The sequence below is a fragment of the Apodemus sylvaticus genome, chromosome 9 (assembly GCF_947179515.1).
Source record: "Apodemus sylvaticus chromosome 9, mApoSyl1.1, whole genome shotgun sequence".
Classification (NCBI taxonomy): Eukaryota; Metazoa; Chordata; class Mammalia; order Rodentia; family Muridae; genus Apodemus; species Apodemus sylvaticus.
The window spans coordinates 9,278,279-9,295,587 of NC_067480.1; the positions used below are offsets into that span (position 1 = coordinate 9,278,279).

The following is a 17,309-nucleotide window of genomic DNA, read 5'->3' on the forward strand; positions in this document are numbered from 1 at the left end:
CAAAACTATCCATTGTTTACTAGAAATTCAAGTTTGACTGGGTGGCCCAAAATTTTTTTTTTTCGTTTTTTTGTTTTTTTGTTTTTTTTTTTGAGACAGGGTTTCTCTGTGTAGTCCTGGCTGTCCTGGAATTCACTCTGTAGACCAGGCTGGCCTCGAACTCAGAAATCCACCTGCCTCTGCCTCCCAAGTGCTGGGATTACAGGTGTGCACCACCACACCCGGCTTGGCCCAAATTTTTATTTGCTAATTTAGTTAACAAACCAGAAATGGAGATAAACATGCTAAATTGGCTAATCTCTATAAAATATGACACAGAAACTATTAGGATTAAAGAAATATCCTCAGAAACAGAAGAACCAATCACAAGAAGGTGGATTTTAGAGTCAGACAACCCTCAGCTTTGAGTCACCAGCTGAGAACTTACTGACTGTGACAAAGGACTATGCCACTGAAGGCGGCTCAATTGGCTTCTTATCCTTTCCTTGGTGCAAGACAAAGAGCCCTACCTCTCCATCCCCCTCAGGCTACACAGGCAAAGTTTAGCCTCCATTAGCCCAACAGTGCTTACTTCCTCCTCAAACTGACACCCCCACTCCCTCCTTCTGTGCCATCACAGCCTCCCTCCTCCACACCTTGATCTATACAGACAACAGCTGGCCCAACACTTTTAAATTCCAACGGTGTTAACAGATGACCAAAAACTGGAAATACACACTGCGGATTTCATGTGTTTATTCTTTGAACTTTAGACAACACATGGATAAACAAATCTATTTCTAATTATTATGCAATACTAAAGACAAAAATGTATTTTCTTCGTATTAAAAATGGGCAAAATTCCATCACTTGTTAAGTCAATATTTTTTTCCTAAGGAGCTATCATGCTCTTGATATAAAAGAAGATTGTTACCCAGTTTTACCTGAGGCACTGGCTCTCCCTGCTTTTTAGAGCCATACCTCGAGGGGTTACTCGCTAATGTTCATTTTATAAATTGCTTCATTGACAATACGCTGTTCAACCTCCCATTCAGTATTCCTTATCTTTCCACTACACACTGTGATTTCTTTGAAGGAAAATCAACTAAATATTTTGGCAGGTTCACTAGTGGGAAGTGAAGAATTAAGATTGTAGATACAAAGGTGCTGTAATTGTGTTCTAATCAGCTTATTTAATACAACATGAACATATATCTATCAACACATATTTAATTTCATGGTCTATGATTCAAAACTTTTCAAATCCATGACAGTACAAAGTTATCAGCACTTGCCTAAATTTCTTTCCTATTTTTGTTTTAATTCATATAAACCATTTCAATATTGTATGACATATATCCCTGTGGCCTGGAAGGAGGTTTAATTAGGAAATTTATTAAAATATTGTTTTGGTCTTTTTTAAAATTTACCTTGTCTTACCTACTAATACTAACTCAGTCTAAAAAGAAAACAATCTCTCTGTGTGTGTGTGTGTGTGTATCTAAGTATGCATGTATAGCCAATGTAGCAAGAACCATAAATTCTTTGTTAGGGGACAAATATAGGACTTGTTTTAAAATCTTATTTCAAATATTTCTATTCCCAACAGACATAAATCCACTGATGAAACAAACTACTGAGCCAAAGCTTGTTTTAAATTGTTGCTGCAAAAAATGCAAACAACTCTCTATAAATCTCATTTAGAAAGTAAATTGCCTAATTGCACATTCATTTGGGAGTATTCTACAAAGATTTCCCATTACAGTCATATTTTGACTTAGAATACACATGCACATATTTTTCTGTTTTCTTCCTATTAAGACAGTGATTTTTTTCATGACTGAATGTTTCCATTTTTCATGGGATAATTTAGGTTATCAATATTCTACTTTTGTTAAAGAATAGTGAAAATGACTCAAAAAGTCAGTGGGTTTTGTTTTTTTTTTCTTCATGGCAAAACTTGCCTTAGGTTTAATGGGTCTGTTTCTGACCATCATTTTTAACTTAAGTGGAGAAAACCCTAAGGGTAAGGGTCATTAACATCTCCTACTAAGACAAAAGATTCCACTCTGGTTGCTAGGATACCAATAGACAGATTCATTTATTGCAGTCAGAAACAGTTATTAAGGATGTCCTCTAACAAAACAACATACTACAGCAGGAACCCTAAAGCAAACAAAGAGGGGTCTAAGAAAGTCCTGCCCAAAGAGCTTAATACCGCTGCTACTCTACGAAGTGCACAGGGCATCTTAAATAAAATGCTGATTACAGCATTCAGGAGGCCCCAGAAAGGGAGGGAGTTAGTGGGAACCGAGCCTGGCCGGCAGCGGCCAAGCGTCTGACCCTAAGCTACAGTCAATTATTCCTGCAGTGACTGGGGAGCAGAAGTGAATGATGGGTGCCGCTGCTCTGTTCCACACAGGGCAGTCTGCGAGGCAAAGCCCTGAGGGAGCATCACCTCCATGGGAGGGCGCAGCAGGAACACTGCATACTTCTACACGCACACGTGGAGTGTGGGCAAGAGTGTGGACCTGTAACAAAGGGTAGCGCAGACAAGCCAGAGAGAATCTCACGTGCTGACAAGTTATCAGACGGCAAGTATTGGGCTAAGTATAAGCCACATTCAAGAGGGGACACCTGGTCTTTGCCACTCAGGTTTGCTCTCTAGAGAGGAATCCAGGTGGACTTGACATGGGGGATGCCAGTACCCCGCCCTGCCCATGTCACCTTGACAAGATGATCACGCCTTTGCAGGGAATAGTGCCACCAGCCTTTCTAAGCATTAGATGTTTGCAATCCATTCAAGCACCCTGCCTGGTAAACCCATCTTTTAATATTACACCTGAGTGCTAATAGCAAGAAAAACACTGGAAAAGACTTCAGAGAAACGAGAGAGAGAGAGAGAGAGAGAGAGAGAGAATGCATCGTGTTCAGACCTAAAGAGGTAAGTTGCACTTAGATCACAGAAAGCTGTCATAGAAAAGAGCGCGTGGGACACACAAGTAAAGAATATAAGTCGCTAAGTCATATGCACAGGTGTGAGTGAACCAGAAACCCTCGAAAGTGTGCCTGGAGAGAGCTAGGTGCTTGAAAAAGGTCAGAACACAAACTTAGTGACAGCCTTCAAAGAAAAGTGTTTAGAAATATATCCTCAAGAGATGCTGTACTAAATCCACTGGGCACACTAAATGCACGCTGTGCTGTGTGCTCACACCTGTAAGTAAGCACATCAGATCACGTGTTCCACTTAAATTATAGCAATTACCCCTTACCTCGGGGGTGGGGGCAGATGACTGACCTCAACAAATAAAAGCCTTCCTGTGGAATAACAGTAATTACAAAGATAGCAGCTATTTTCATGTCATGTCTGAGTCCTTTACATTTCATCCTGGGAAGATACTATGGTCCTAATTCCGGTGGATAAAAGCCTCATCCGCCAAGGGATTAAGTACCTTGCCTAAAGTCACCTCACTCTCCTGTCTGACAAGGAACACCAAAGCTCCCAAGTCTCTGCTCACTTCTCCTCTGTGTTAAAGACTCAAGTTTCCCAATGAGCACCCTGCCTTTTTGAAGTAGAAGTTATAGGTACGATTTAATGATTCTTTCATGTACTGCTTTTTTTTTTATTTTTTACACTTATTTTACTTTACAGGTATGACTGCTTTGCCCACACGTCCATGTACATACCTCGTACCTGCTGAGGGCAGAAGAGGGTGAGGTATCTCCTAGGACTGACTGGAATTATGGGCGATTGTGAACTACTCTGTGGGTTTTGGAAATTAAACTTGGGTCTTCCATGAGTGTCAAACATTATATCTCTCTCCAGTTTCCCATGAAAGATTTCACCAGAAACAGGTTAAAAAAAAAACTATCAATACCCTGAAATGCATGGATAGCATCGTTCCCTGCTCTACACATACTAGCCTGTAATGGTACAAACAGGTAAACTGAGGACGTGACATAAGAAGACTACATCACGGTGAGGTCAGAGGGGCGTGAGCTCGCCCAGACTCAGCCCAGATCATGGGTGCTGGACAAGCTGGTGCAGCTATGAGGAAGTGAAGCTTTTACCTGGGTCATTGTGGGAGTGAGGCACCACAAACACTTGCAGGGGCTCATGGTCCCACTCATCAGCCTCATACTTAATGTCAAATCCTTGCTTCCAAACTCCGCCATCTGGATTATCAAAAGGAATCAGATCGTAAACATCCAACATCTAAAAATATGAAAGAAAAAAGGTTAAACTTTAACCACTGTTAATTTATACTAAATTCTGGACAATATTTCTTCAAAGATATTATTTCCTTTTTTCCAATCAATATATAAAAACTCTGCAAAAATCAATTGAAACTTTCTAGGCCAAAGGCATATGATCATCATTCAAAGGCTTGGAAGGCTATTTGTGCCAAATGACTACCAGATAAATGAAGCCTCCTCATCTGCTTTGGATACATTTGATTTCATTCATTTATCAGAATTTGTCCTTTTCTTTAAGTGCCAGTGCGATTTAATATGAAAACAGAAACACAGTAAGATATCCAAAATGGCAGTGTTCAGAAGAAAAAAAAGAGTGTGAATCACATCACTAACAACTAAAACGACGATGAGAACAAACAAATCATAGCCAAAGACAGAAGCAAACCTGGAAACAACCAGGCCACTGACGACCGGCGGCTGCCCATTACCTGCACATCCCGGTGCTGGCTGCCGCTCTGGGAGGCAAACAGGCAGTCTTTGGGGTCAGCCTGAAGGGCTAGCTGTGGAGAGTGGAGGTGCGTGGAGCCTTGGCTGCCATTGCCTGGAGAACCTCTCGGGCCATCGTCCACGGACTCGCTCAGGTTGATGACCGAGTCTCTGATATTTGAGATGATCTCATTGTTCTCAGCCAGCAAACGCTCCAAGTGGTCAATCTTTTCTTGCAATATTGAAAGCTGGCCCTGAAAAATAAAAGGAAGAGGCAGCTATGTGAGCCACGACTGCGGCTCCGCCGAGGCACACAGGGAACCAGCACTCACCCTCCTCTGCCCTCTTCTGTGTGCACAGAGCATATGGGCAGAGAAAGACCGCCTTATAGCACAAGACCTTTCCATAACCACCATCTTTATCTAATCTTACTTTTAAAGTGTAAGGGGAATGACCAAGATATTTACGGATTGTTTCCTACTCCCCCCAAATCCAGGCCTAACTGATCTTTGGGTCTCTAGAATCACTAATACAGAATGAATTTTTGAATTTAAGCGAAATAGACTGGGGTTAATTTGCAGGGTCAAAACCCACACAACCTGAATGAGAATATTCCACCTCCGCTTGTTCACACATACTGGACAATCTAAAGAAAATCAATTCATCAACTCTTAACTGCCATAGACACAACAAGCCCCAGTGGGCCAGTCAGAGCGCTTTTATCATGCTGTGTGACACGCAGGGCATGGTTGTTTTTAAGTGGTCCCCACATTAAAAAGCTTGGCATCCTAACAACCTTGATTCACCGATACCTGCAGCAGGAAGAACCATCTTTGACTTGTTCAACCCTGGATGCTCAGTTCCAAGTATAGAAAAGATATTCGTGCATTTGTCACATTTCTGAGTAACAGCTCTGAACTGAAAGCCTAGGTTGGGCAGAATGCCACACAGTGAGAAGACACAAATACCTGATATACATTGTCTCATATATATATTATATATAGATATATAGATATATATATACATATCTATATGTCTTTGAATATACAAGATAACATTACAAGCAATATGCACGTATGTGCGCGCACACACACACACACACACACACACACACAACCAGAGATGGCTCTGTGGTTAAAAGCACTGTCCGCTCTTCCAGACAACCTGGGTTTGATTCCCAGCACTTACATGGTGGCTTACAACCATCTGTAACTCCAGACCCAGGGGATCCAACACCCTCTCGCACCCAGCCTTGGTGGGCACCAGAAAGTGTTACAGACATCCATGCAGTTCAAATACCCATTCATATAATTTGTTCTGTTTTGTTTGGATTTTTTTAGACAGGGTCTCTCTGTGTAGTCCTGGCTGTCATGGAACTTAATCTGTAGACCAGACTGGCCTTGAACTCAGAAATCTATATGCCACTGCCTCCTCAGTGCTGGAATTTAGATGCCCAACCTCTAAAGTAATTTTTTAATGAACAAAAAAATCTGAAGACCTTAAACAAGCGTATCTATATAGAATACTGCTGAAAATTGACAACCTGGAGGAGGCAAAAGGAAAGGCATAGTAATATCCACAGTGGTGCAATCCTGACAAAACAGCCAACTGAGAACTGGTTGGGATGTCTGGATCATTTTTAACCTACTATGAATATTTGTTGGTTTAACAGTGAGTGAAAGATTTAATAATACTCGTAAAGTTGGTTGGGCTGAACAAGGGAGGCAGATAAAATGCAGAGAGGACACAGCATAGCCAAGGAGACCTGGGATCCCAAGGCAAGACTGACTTGCCGATCACACGAGAAAGCTGGAGAAGTCCTGTGGGCTCCAGATCAACCAAGCCCTTCGGTGATAAACTAGCCCAGAGCCTCCAGCCTGCAGCCCGGAACCATAGATGTGGCTCAACACACAAAAACAGCTTATTTATGTAAACTCACTCAAACGCCACGAGGTTCCCTGTATGGCTGTTTTCATAACTAGAGTGTGCAATTCTAGAGTATAAACATGTAGAGTGTAAAACCATGGCTCTGCCAGTACAGTGTAAAAGGTTGGCCATGCCCAGCATACCAATAAAGACCACATCAACGGTTGTTATGAGGGCCAGCAGTTCTCTGCTATGCAAAGACTAAAAGCCCTCTTCTGTTGGAGTTCCCCGTCCAACCCACAAGAGTAAAAAGGCTTAAGAGTCAAATGCACAGCATCTCTGTCCACACTTCCATCACTGCATGGAACAATTGGGGAGATTTCTTCACACACTGCCACAGCAGAACAGCCTGGTGCTTCCTGCAATTGTTCTGACTCATCCTGCAGAGGAGGAGTTCTAGTATCGAAACCAAAACTCCCTCCAATGGGGCTGTCTTACCACAGAGGCCACAGTCAAGCAATCCCCATTCTGTGCAGAATTAGACCTTCAGAGTTGTCACACGCATCTCCCTAAAATGAAGCTTTAGTGTTCTCGCAGGGCTTTTAAACATATGTGACAGTGCCAGATCATAATACATGTCTCTGGAGCTATCTGTGCTAGGAGGCGGTTCCCCTTGGACCCACATCCAAAGCCAAGATGCCCACCATAGCTCAACATTCAGTGAGGAAGACAAGGACCCCTCTAGGGAAAGCTTCTGTTAGGCAGGCTCCCACCCCAAACCTACATATAAACATTACCAGTGATGGTTCATAAAGAAGGTGCCAACAGACATTAAAGACGGCCTTCACTTCCATAGTACTTCTAAAGATACAATTAATGACCAGCGTCCAGGATTCTATATTAACTTAAGCACAGGTAGAAGAGTGTGGCCTGAGGCTCTGTCAGCATTAACGGTCTAATTAAAACCATTTTTAAATTATATTACGTACTAGAATAAGGTATCCTTCCTCCAAACAGCCAAAACCCTTACCGTATACCCCACAGGCAGGCTCCGTGTGTGTGTGTGTGTGTGTGTGTGTGTGTGTGTGTGTGTGTCTGGGAGGGGTGGCGTGACCAGAAGGGATATACCCATAGTGTGCATTAAAGAAACAGAAATTATAGATAATGTTTCAATTACACTGACAGGTCAAAGAATGGTGATAGGAATATTGAAAAAGACAATTTTCGGTAGGGCAAGAACCCCGCTGGTGAGAAAAGCACGCTATCCTTTGATTTGCTAATCAGTTCTATAGGGAGGCATCTTCAGCGCTGTTCTGTGGAGGAGGGGGAAGAAGGTCACGTTTGATTTTCTCTGCTAGTGGTGGAAGAGAAAGGCTGAGGAGACAGACTGCACACGTCAGAGACACTGGGCAGAGCTAATTTGGAGTCTACAACCAGGTAGACCGGGATCAGTGCCCACTCTGACCTAGGAAAGAGATCAGTCACTGCCCACAGCCAACTCGGACACATTACAGAATGATCTGCCCCAGGAGGACACGGGCTGCCAGAGCCTAGAGTTACGGTGACCACTCAAGCGCAGCTGATAGCGTGTCTTCTTCCTTCAGGCTCTACCTGCAAAGATGGCTGTCTTTCCCTCTGCCACTCAGAGGCCTCACATGCAGAGGCCAGGGCCCTCGGAATGTCCAAGCCCATCTCTGTCATCTACTCCTCTCTCCTGGAGTGGGCCTCGCTCCTGGGAAGGTCCTCTCTGTGCGGTAGGGACAAACTCCCCTTCCCAGGGGTGTGGCTGCTCTCCTACACCCACCAGCACGAAGCAGCAGTCTCATGGGCCGATGGCATAATGTAGTCTAATAGTTTTAAAGTTTAATGTATTTTTGTGTGAATGGGGTTTTGATTGCATGTATGTCCCTGCCCCGCATGTGTGTAATGCCCAGGGAGGACAGATGAGGGAGGGCATCAGGGCCCCTGGAACCGCAGGTACAAACAGCTGAGTCACCCTGTGGGTACTGGGAAAAGAACCCAGGATGAGAGATCTCCCCAGCCCTACTCTCGGTATGTTTAAAAGTCAGCCACACCCCTATGCCTCCCTTAACTACAGGACATGGCTGACGGGATGTCATGAAACTGGACTACCAAGGGATCTTGAAAGGGGGCAAAGTGCAGCCATCTGTAATTCTTAGCCTGATTAGCTTCTGCTAATCAGTGCTGGGCCCCTCCCTCCTTCTGTCAAATGGGAAAATCCAAGCATGTCATCCTGAGGAGCATCACAGGACTACTTCTGTGTCTGGAAGGCATTTTTAAAGAACCTTGGGCCAGTGGGCTGGGTGGGGAAGATCCACTGTCACGTGCTGCATCTGTCACTGAGGGCCCTCTGAGGTAAAAATGTAGACAAGGCAAACTCTTGCTTTGTCACCTAGGTGACAACAACAGGTCCTTCAAGCTTTTTATCTCCAGGACTCTGCAACAGATTCCAGGCTCAGCGTGAGAGTAACAGCAAGGCTTCCCAGGGCCTGGGCCTGTGGGCTTGGAGGGAGCCGGAAAATGCTTCTGTGGCTCTGTCATCTGCCGACAGCCCACGCTTCTCGGACACATGAGGGTTTTCAAAGTGGGTACTCTGCACTCTTGCCGTGTGGTACACGCCCAGCTCACCCACAGGCCCACTGCATTCAGATTTTGTCCATCTCACTAAAAACTGCCCAGATAAATTCCCCCGACACACATACGCCCAGCCTGATGCAAAGCATGCTGGGACCTCATCATCTCCAGCACACCACAGAGCACCTTCATCCTGGAAACTGCAGGGACTGACTTGATTTGCGGTTCCGTGTGCTCTTGACTTTCTCCTGTGGCCTACTTCTGCTGGCTCCTCTCTCTGGCCTCTAAATGTCAGCCTCCAGGTGAGCTCCGAAGGCTATTACATCTCTGTACCGCACGACCGCATCCACTCAGACACTCAAATGCCACGCTGTGCTCATATACACACTCTACGGAAACCTCTGACTAGCCAGATATTGAAGCACCTACTGACTGCTCTATTGGACATCAACTCTTCCTTCTGAACACACCCTTCTCCCAGAGCTACAACATCTTGCATCTCCAGAAAGCGGCCCTGGTCTCCCCAGTTAGCTCCTTCAAAATGTCGGTGTCGCCATTCTTCCTCTGTCCTCAGGATGCCTCCATAGCTAAGTCCTTTCTATCTCCAACACACTTGCTGAATCAATACACCTCTCTCCCTCCTCCCTCCCCACACTCTGACTACACGGCACCGGCAATTTCTGAATCAACTGTCTCCTTACATGTATGTTTAGCCATCCATGCCTTGCACAGATAACAGGCCAGCTGTAATATCCACTGCCAGCTTCTTATTTTTGGAGCATTCTTCATCACAGTCAAAGCACAGTGACCCTGTCGGTTGTTAACACCGGGGTGGATGCAGTGCTCTTCCCCAACTTAGCTGTGCCCTAACTGTAGCCCGGCTCCAAGCCAGCTCCTTCTCGTCGATTCTTGGTATTTTCAAGCATATTTTTTCCCTTTGTATAATGCTTCAACTCTTTCCCTAAAAGACACCTTAAATGCCTTCTCTGCTATCACATCTAAAATAGCCTTCAGTATAGTATTCTTTCTCCACGTCACCTCCATTTTCTTCACAGCATTATCACAATTACCCAGTGGACTACTCATGCACGGCATACCCCCACACACACTAAGTGGGCAGCCATTCTGCTCTCCATGCCTGATGGCTGTCCCGACTCTCAGGAGCACCTCAAGAGGAAACCGAGGAACGCACGGATGTCTGTTGCCCACCATGTTCTAGGACATGCAAGTATTCGGCATATAATCCGCAACCCACCCCACAAAATACAAAACACTCACCATCTTTTAAGAAAAAAAAACTTCGTTGTACCAAAAAAATAAATTATGAAGAGCAGAAATGTCAGAAAGATATTTCCAGAAAACTGGAGAGAAGATAGCTCAACAGTTAAGAATACATGCTGCTCTTTCAGAAGACCTGGAGTTCAGTTCCCAGCACCGACATCAGGCAGCTCGCAACTGTCTATAATTCCAGATCCAGAGGATCCACACCTCTGGCCTCCATGGTACCTGCATTCATGTGCACAGACAGACAGACAGACAGACACATACACACACACTTAAAAATAATAAAATATTTTTAAAGGAATGAAAAGGCTTCATTAATAGAGTGGTCTCTGTGGTCCAGTTGGAAAAGAGTGTGACCTAGGATTGGTCAGAGGTTGACCTCTGACCAGGACAGTGTATGTGGCTCCCTTCTAAGGGCAAAGACTCTGAGTCTGTCCAGTTCAACCAGAAGCCTTCAGCATTTGCTACAACTTGAGAAGCTAGTTTTCACATGCTGTGGAGAATGCAGCAGACTAAGGAGAAACTCAAAACAAGGCTTTGTCCCATCCCCACGATACATTTTATGCCTAAGTTTCTAAATAGAACAATTTTAGAAAGAAAAAAAAAATCATTGCCTGGTATGTGCAAGCATCGGAGGAGAGACAGCCTTGCCCTAGCGTGTGTGCTTGAGCCGGACCTCTTGACCAATTCCACCCTTCCCTTTTATATCTTTCTTTTCCTCCCTACTGATGTGGGAATCCAAGTGTCACACCACTCCATGAAAACCTTCTGACGGGTTGAGAGGCACCTCAGCACTGAAGAGCACCTAGCACTGTTCCAGGGGACCAGAGTTCTGTGCCCACATCCTGAAGCCACAGATCAGACGCCCCGTTCTCACCTCCTCCATGAGTCTAGCATTAAATGTGCCCACAATGTAACACCAAATAATGGTTAATCATTTTCTAAACACGTCCTCACCAAGTCAAGTCTCTTTAGCAGAAACAGTGAAGCAAGCTGGCCCTAGTTCAGATCACGTGTTGCAATGTTAGCACTTGCTATCTGTCTGACCTTGAGGAGGGGACACTGTGTGAGCGCAGATGCTAACTCCCATTGCCTGAAACGGGAGGCAGGCAATAATATTGTGTGAGGACTTAAAACCCAGGAGCCACCAAGCCCGAGAGGGGGCGTGATGATAACCACCCTGTGGTTTTAAAACATCACTTTGAAGGATACATCAGATGCCTGCTAAAACAGTATGTGCCCTGATTAGAGAAGGCTAAAGCGAAGTGACAAGTGAACTTCAACATCACTACCTAGTGGCAGTGAAACCTGGACACGCTACACAACTTCCCTGTGCCTTGCTTTCCCCAGCTATAAAATAGGGACAGTGAATAATACCCAAACCGAGACAGCTGCTGAAGATCAGTTAATATACAAATAAATTTAAATCGTGCTTACTCAAATGTCCCAGTTCCAGACGCTTGACTATGCTGAGCCTTGTTGATGAAATGCAAGATTCTGAGAGCTGAGACTGGGCTAACCTGACCAGGAAAGGCTCTTAAGGGCACAAGGGTCTCAAAGAGAAAAGAGAGCAGGCAGAGTGACGGCCAACAAGGAAGCCTGAGGACAAAGAGGGTGGAATGCTCACCCATCCCGGCCTGAAGCACAGAACTCACAACTTCCAGAAGCTGGAGAAGCAGCCTCTTCCCCAGAGCCCCCGCGGCTCTGAGCCCTCTGAGCTCCCCACACCCACCCTTGCCTGCTTTGCACCTCTGAGTTCCACTACAATCAGATCCCTTTTGTGTCTGTTACAGTTACCACAGCACACTACTACACCAGGTGAAGGACTGGTCCTACATGAGGAAAGCTGAGAGCATTCATTGTTGTTGTTATTTTATTTGCTTTATTTACATTTTGAATGTTATCCCCTTTCCCTGTTACCCCTCTAATACCCCCCTATCCCATCCACCATCCCCCTGCTTATACCCCCCACCTCACCACCCTGGCATTCCCCTACACTGGGGCATCAATTCTTCACAGGACCAATGGCCTCTCCTCTCATTTTCGTCTGAAATGGCCATCTTTTGCTACATATGTAGCTGGAGCCATGGGTCCCTCCATGTGTACTCTTTGGTTGGTGGTTTAGTCCCTGGGAGCTCTGGGGGTACTGGTTGGCACATATTATTGTTATTCCTGTGGGGCTGCAAATCCTTTCAGCCCCTTGGGTCCTTTCTCTAGTTCCTCCATTGGGGACCCCATGCTCAGTCCGTTGGTTGGCTATGAGTGATGGTTATTTTGATCCCCCTTCTAAGAAAGACCAAAGAATCCACACTTTTATCTTCCTTCTTGAGCTTCATGTGGTCCGAGCTGTTTCTTGGGTATTCCGAGCTTTGGGGCTAATATCCACTTATCAATGAGTGCACACCTTCTGTGTTCTTTTGTGATTGGGTTACCTCACTCAGGATGATATTTTCTAGTTCCAACCATTTGCCTAAGAATTTCATGAATTTATTGTTTTTAATAGCTGAATAGTACTCCATTGTGTGAATGTACCATATTTTCTGTATCCATCCCTCTGTTGAGGGACATCTGGGTTCTTTTCTGGCTTCTGGCTATTATAAATAAGGCTGCTATTGTTGGTGGGATTGCAAGCTAGTGAAACCACTCTGGAAATCAGTTTGACAATTCCTCAGAAAACTGGACATAGCACTACCTGAGGACCCAGCTATACCACTCCTGGGCATATACCCAGAAGATGTTCCAACATGTAACAAGGACACATGCTCCACCATGTTCATAGCAGCCTTATAATAGCCTAAGAGAGCATTCTAACAGTGGCCTGTTGGAGACAGTCTGCAGCATCCCCAGACCTGGAGAGACTCAAGCTGCTTGCAGCAAAGAAGGATGAGTGGCCACACAGCAGCAGCCATCCCCAGGGTGCAGTGGGTCAGACATCTGCAAGTGCTCTGCATACAGGAAATGAGCAGCAGTGAATGTCCGGGAGCCCGGGACACAGATCTGCAGTTAAGAAGGCGCTTACTCACTACTGCTCTTACAGAGGACCTGAAGTCACTGCTTACAACTCCAGTCCCAGGGGATCAATTGCCCTCTTCTGGCCTCTGCAGGCTCCTGCATACATACAATGCACAAAAAACTCACTAGGGCACACATACATACACATAAAAATAATTAAAAAATATCTTTAATTGATTTCCAAGAAAAGAAACACCAAAGTATTCATCTTAGACATTGTTGCAAACTTGAGGAATTTAAAATGTATTCCACTTACTCTGAAGCTCTGAAGGGTCAAATACAGTTCAGAAGAGACCCCAGCTGTCCAAGAAAAGCCACGTGGCTTGGTCCAGGTCGGAAGTAGGGGGGAAGGAAAGAATGTGACAGGAAGGAGGTCAAAGACAGAACAATAAAGGGAGAAGGATGCTCCTTTAGTGTTTTACTGGGGCAATGGAATATGGCAACATCACTCAAGAAAAACAGGACGCTGAAGGAGGAGAAAAAGAACAGAAAACTGATGCGCCTGGCAGCTAACAGGTGTATGATGGTTATGAGTTTCGACGCTAGTCTGGAACTAAGAGAAGTCAAGGCTGAATATTTATGTACCCAGTATAGAGAGGAACTTCAAGCACTGGAAATAAATGTGGTTTGCCTGGAGAGCACGCACAGGTCCACCTTTGTATATGGGAAATGGCTCACCAGGCAGTTCTCACACATCCTCAATTAGGAACCGCTGCAATCAAGCTAAATATAGGAACTGCAACTTGGTTCAAGAGGGTGCCTTCCCAGCCCACCGGTGTCATGGTTACTGCGCAGTATCTAGTCAGTAGTCAGCACTATCCCACATATCCAGGAAAACACTGCCCATCAATATGATGGCAGGCAACTTCACAGGAAGACTTTTGGGTTTTAATAACATAAGTAATACTTCAAATGTCCACCTCATCCACCAGAGGCCAAAAAGAGAGTGACTTGGCCTGTGGTCACAGTCGCCAAGTCACAGGCCACTACTCCATGGGATTTCCGGATGGTACTTTTCTGAATCCGGGGGCGGGGCTAACACGCCTGGATCTCTTCGAGGGTCCAGTGGCTGTGCAGCCATTCCTTCATTCAGAGACGTAAGTGGCATCACTGTGTGACCATGGAGAGTATGGAATTGTATAGTGTCATCCCAAAACTCAGGAGAAATGCATACACTGTCACTATTCATAAACCCCACTTCCTGAGAGAGGAACAGAAGCCCCTCATAGACACAGAGAAGACAAGAGTGCTACGTGGCTGAAGAGGTGAGTGCAGGTTCCCAGCATGCTCTAGCTGGATGCTCGGGGGCCTTGGGAGCCCCTGGCAGCTGCTGGTGTCACCAGGCAAGGTCTTGCCCCGGACCAGGAAGAATGCCACGTCTGTTCCCCTCCCACTGCTACTCTCCAAAACAGAGGCTGGGCCTCAGGGCTGGCACCTTCTGCAGTCACGTGTCAGGACGCGGCACTGCACCTCCACGCCGTCAGTGCCCAGATGAACGTTCAGATGAAAACTATACAGCCTCACCCGCACACACCCAGGACAGCTGCATGAAGCCACCTCGTCACTGAGGTGACAATTTAGGCACCTAGTTATCATAGGAAGTGACATTTTACAGAACAGATCATCTTCCAAAAGCAATTATTGGAGGAGGAGTGTGTAAGCAAGACAAATATCTGGTTATAAAACATTTTAATAAAATGCAGTTTTATTACTTACACATCCACCTAGCAACTGTAATTAATGGACACTGCAAATGATCTATCATCTAATAGGTCTTTGACTCGCACTTTCAAATCTGTTCAACAGATAAATCTCCCATCCCCCCCTGTCCATCCCCCAAAATGTTTAAGACTCACACTACTGGTGTTTCTCCCATATCTTACTTTTAGCATACTTACATTCTTTTTAATATTTTTATTTTTATTATAGTTGCTTATTGGGAGGACATGCACCTGCCAGAGTACTCGCATAGAAGGTAGAGGACAAAGTGGTCCTCTAACTTGGTTGGTTCTCGGCCTTCACCATGTAGGACCCTGGGACAAACTCAAGTTTTTCAGATTTGGAAGCAAGCATCTTTACCTACTAAGCCAGCCCTGATATAGTGATATGCTGATACTTAGCATTCTGAGATCTACTCCCCACACAAGAACTTACAAGTAAGCTCACACAGTATAGTCACAGTATACTTGAGGTAGCAACAGTTCCCAAATAACCCAGCTCTGGTGGTAGGTATCGCCCACCAAGAATGGCTGGTCATTCTGGCTTCTGACTCCTATCTATGCCATCTGCTTATCTCTTTATCCACAAGGTAATTATAAATGTATATTTATACTAAACTCACTTTGGGTTTAGTATAGAAAGATGAAGGGCCTATACTGTATCTTAGAATCTGCTGGCAAAAAGTTCTGTCAGCATAGCAATTTTGAGAAAACACAATTTCAATGTAAAAAGGGAATAAATGTCTGTAATGGGGAAAGCCAATCAAACTAAACAGTCTTTGCTTAATAAAATAAATGCAACTGGCATGCGTGACATCATTTCTCATTCAGAAGTGGTTTGGAAAAGTCTTTAAAAATGGGGTTGCACTAAGTGGATTATCAGTCTCCTGTATCATCTTATTTACAGGAATCATTCCCCCAGATAGGTTCTAGTCTTTACTAAAAGAAACCGTGTATTTAGGCAAGATTCATCTCTGTTCATATAAACTCTGAATTGCCTAAGCATCAAAGATTCTACAGAGTTAGATCATTTCTTCTAAGTACGTGTTGTATCAAACAATGAGCTGAACCGACTGGCCACGGGCAAAGTAGGACAGCGGGCAAGAGCAAGGTGTAGCAGAGTTATGAATAGCACGGCAGGCTGGAGAGTAAGGAACTCCATGGCTAAGAACGCATACTGCTCATGCAAGAGGTCAGTTCCCAGCGCCCTGTCCGACAGCTCACAACCTCCTGGAATTCCAGCTCCAGGCCATCGAAGGCTCTCTTCTCTACTCTGTAGGCACCTGACAAACACACACACACACACACACACACACACACACACACACACAGGGGTACACACATATATACTTAATTAAAAATAAGATGAGTCATTTTGGAAAAGATTAGTAAGCAATGTTTAAGGACACATCAGCTGTAAACAGCACATAAGAATGGACTTCTTGGCTCTCATCATCTTATTTTTCAATAGTTGCTGGTTAGATCTTCTTACCCTGACTGTTCCAGGAAATATTTTGCATTTCAAGTCTCATAGCTCTTTTTGGCCCTGCGAAGTCTTCAATAGATGGTCCTGGGCCAAAAACAATTTTTAGTTCTTCCACATGTGGGCCAGCCAAGGAAGAGGGGCTCTTCGTCAGTGACAGGCCATTTGGAGTGTGTTTTCAGCAAGATGGCTGGCCTCCAGTCCAACCCTGAGCTACGAACCATCTAGCTGGAGTAACTGCCTTCTGACTCTATATGAATCTCTCATCTCCCTCAACTGTGCAAACAAACAAACAAACAAACACACTAGAAAAAAATAAAAACTTGGTCCCATCAGGTACAGTAAAAAAACCGTGAAGGGTCCTTTTGGTTTCCTATGGAAAAGCGTGTCTGAAATGCCTCCTGATAATGTGGTTTCGCAGGCATGTTCCTCCGTGTGCTAGTTTCTGACAAACTGAGCACAGCTGCTTTATGTTATTAACATCTGCTGCATGCTAATCTGAATGTAAAAAGTTCAGATTTTGGCTGGAAGAAACGCACTTGGCCCAGGGCTCTCCTCTCCAGGCAGTCTCAGAGTGACGCATTCTCCCTCCGCTCTGACGAGACCTCGGCTGACAGCACCTTCCTTGATCTCAGCCCGCCTGGCTCTTTCCACCAGCGTCCACTCCGTCATCAATGAAACTGAACTTG

The 17,309-nt window shown here is 44.9% G+C and overlaps 1 protein-coding gene across 1 annotated transcript in view; it reads right to left on the bottom strand.

The window, feature by feature from the left end:
- The window catches only part of Man2a1 (mannosidase alpha class 2A member 1), a 162,371-nt gene that overhangs the window by 134,574 nt on the left and 10,488 nt on the right, over nucleotides 1-17,309 (bottom strand). Inside the window, exons 2-3 of the mRNA XM_052191903.1 lie at nucleotides 4,665-4,916; nucleotides 4,051-4,195 (exon numbers count right to left, since the gene is read on the bottom strand). Coding sequence (XP_052047863.1) covers nucleotides 4,051-4,195; nucleotides 4,665-4,916 — 397 coding nt within the window. The remainder of the gene's footprint in view (nucleotides 1-4,050; nucleotides 4,196-4,664; nucleotides 4,917-17,309) is intronic.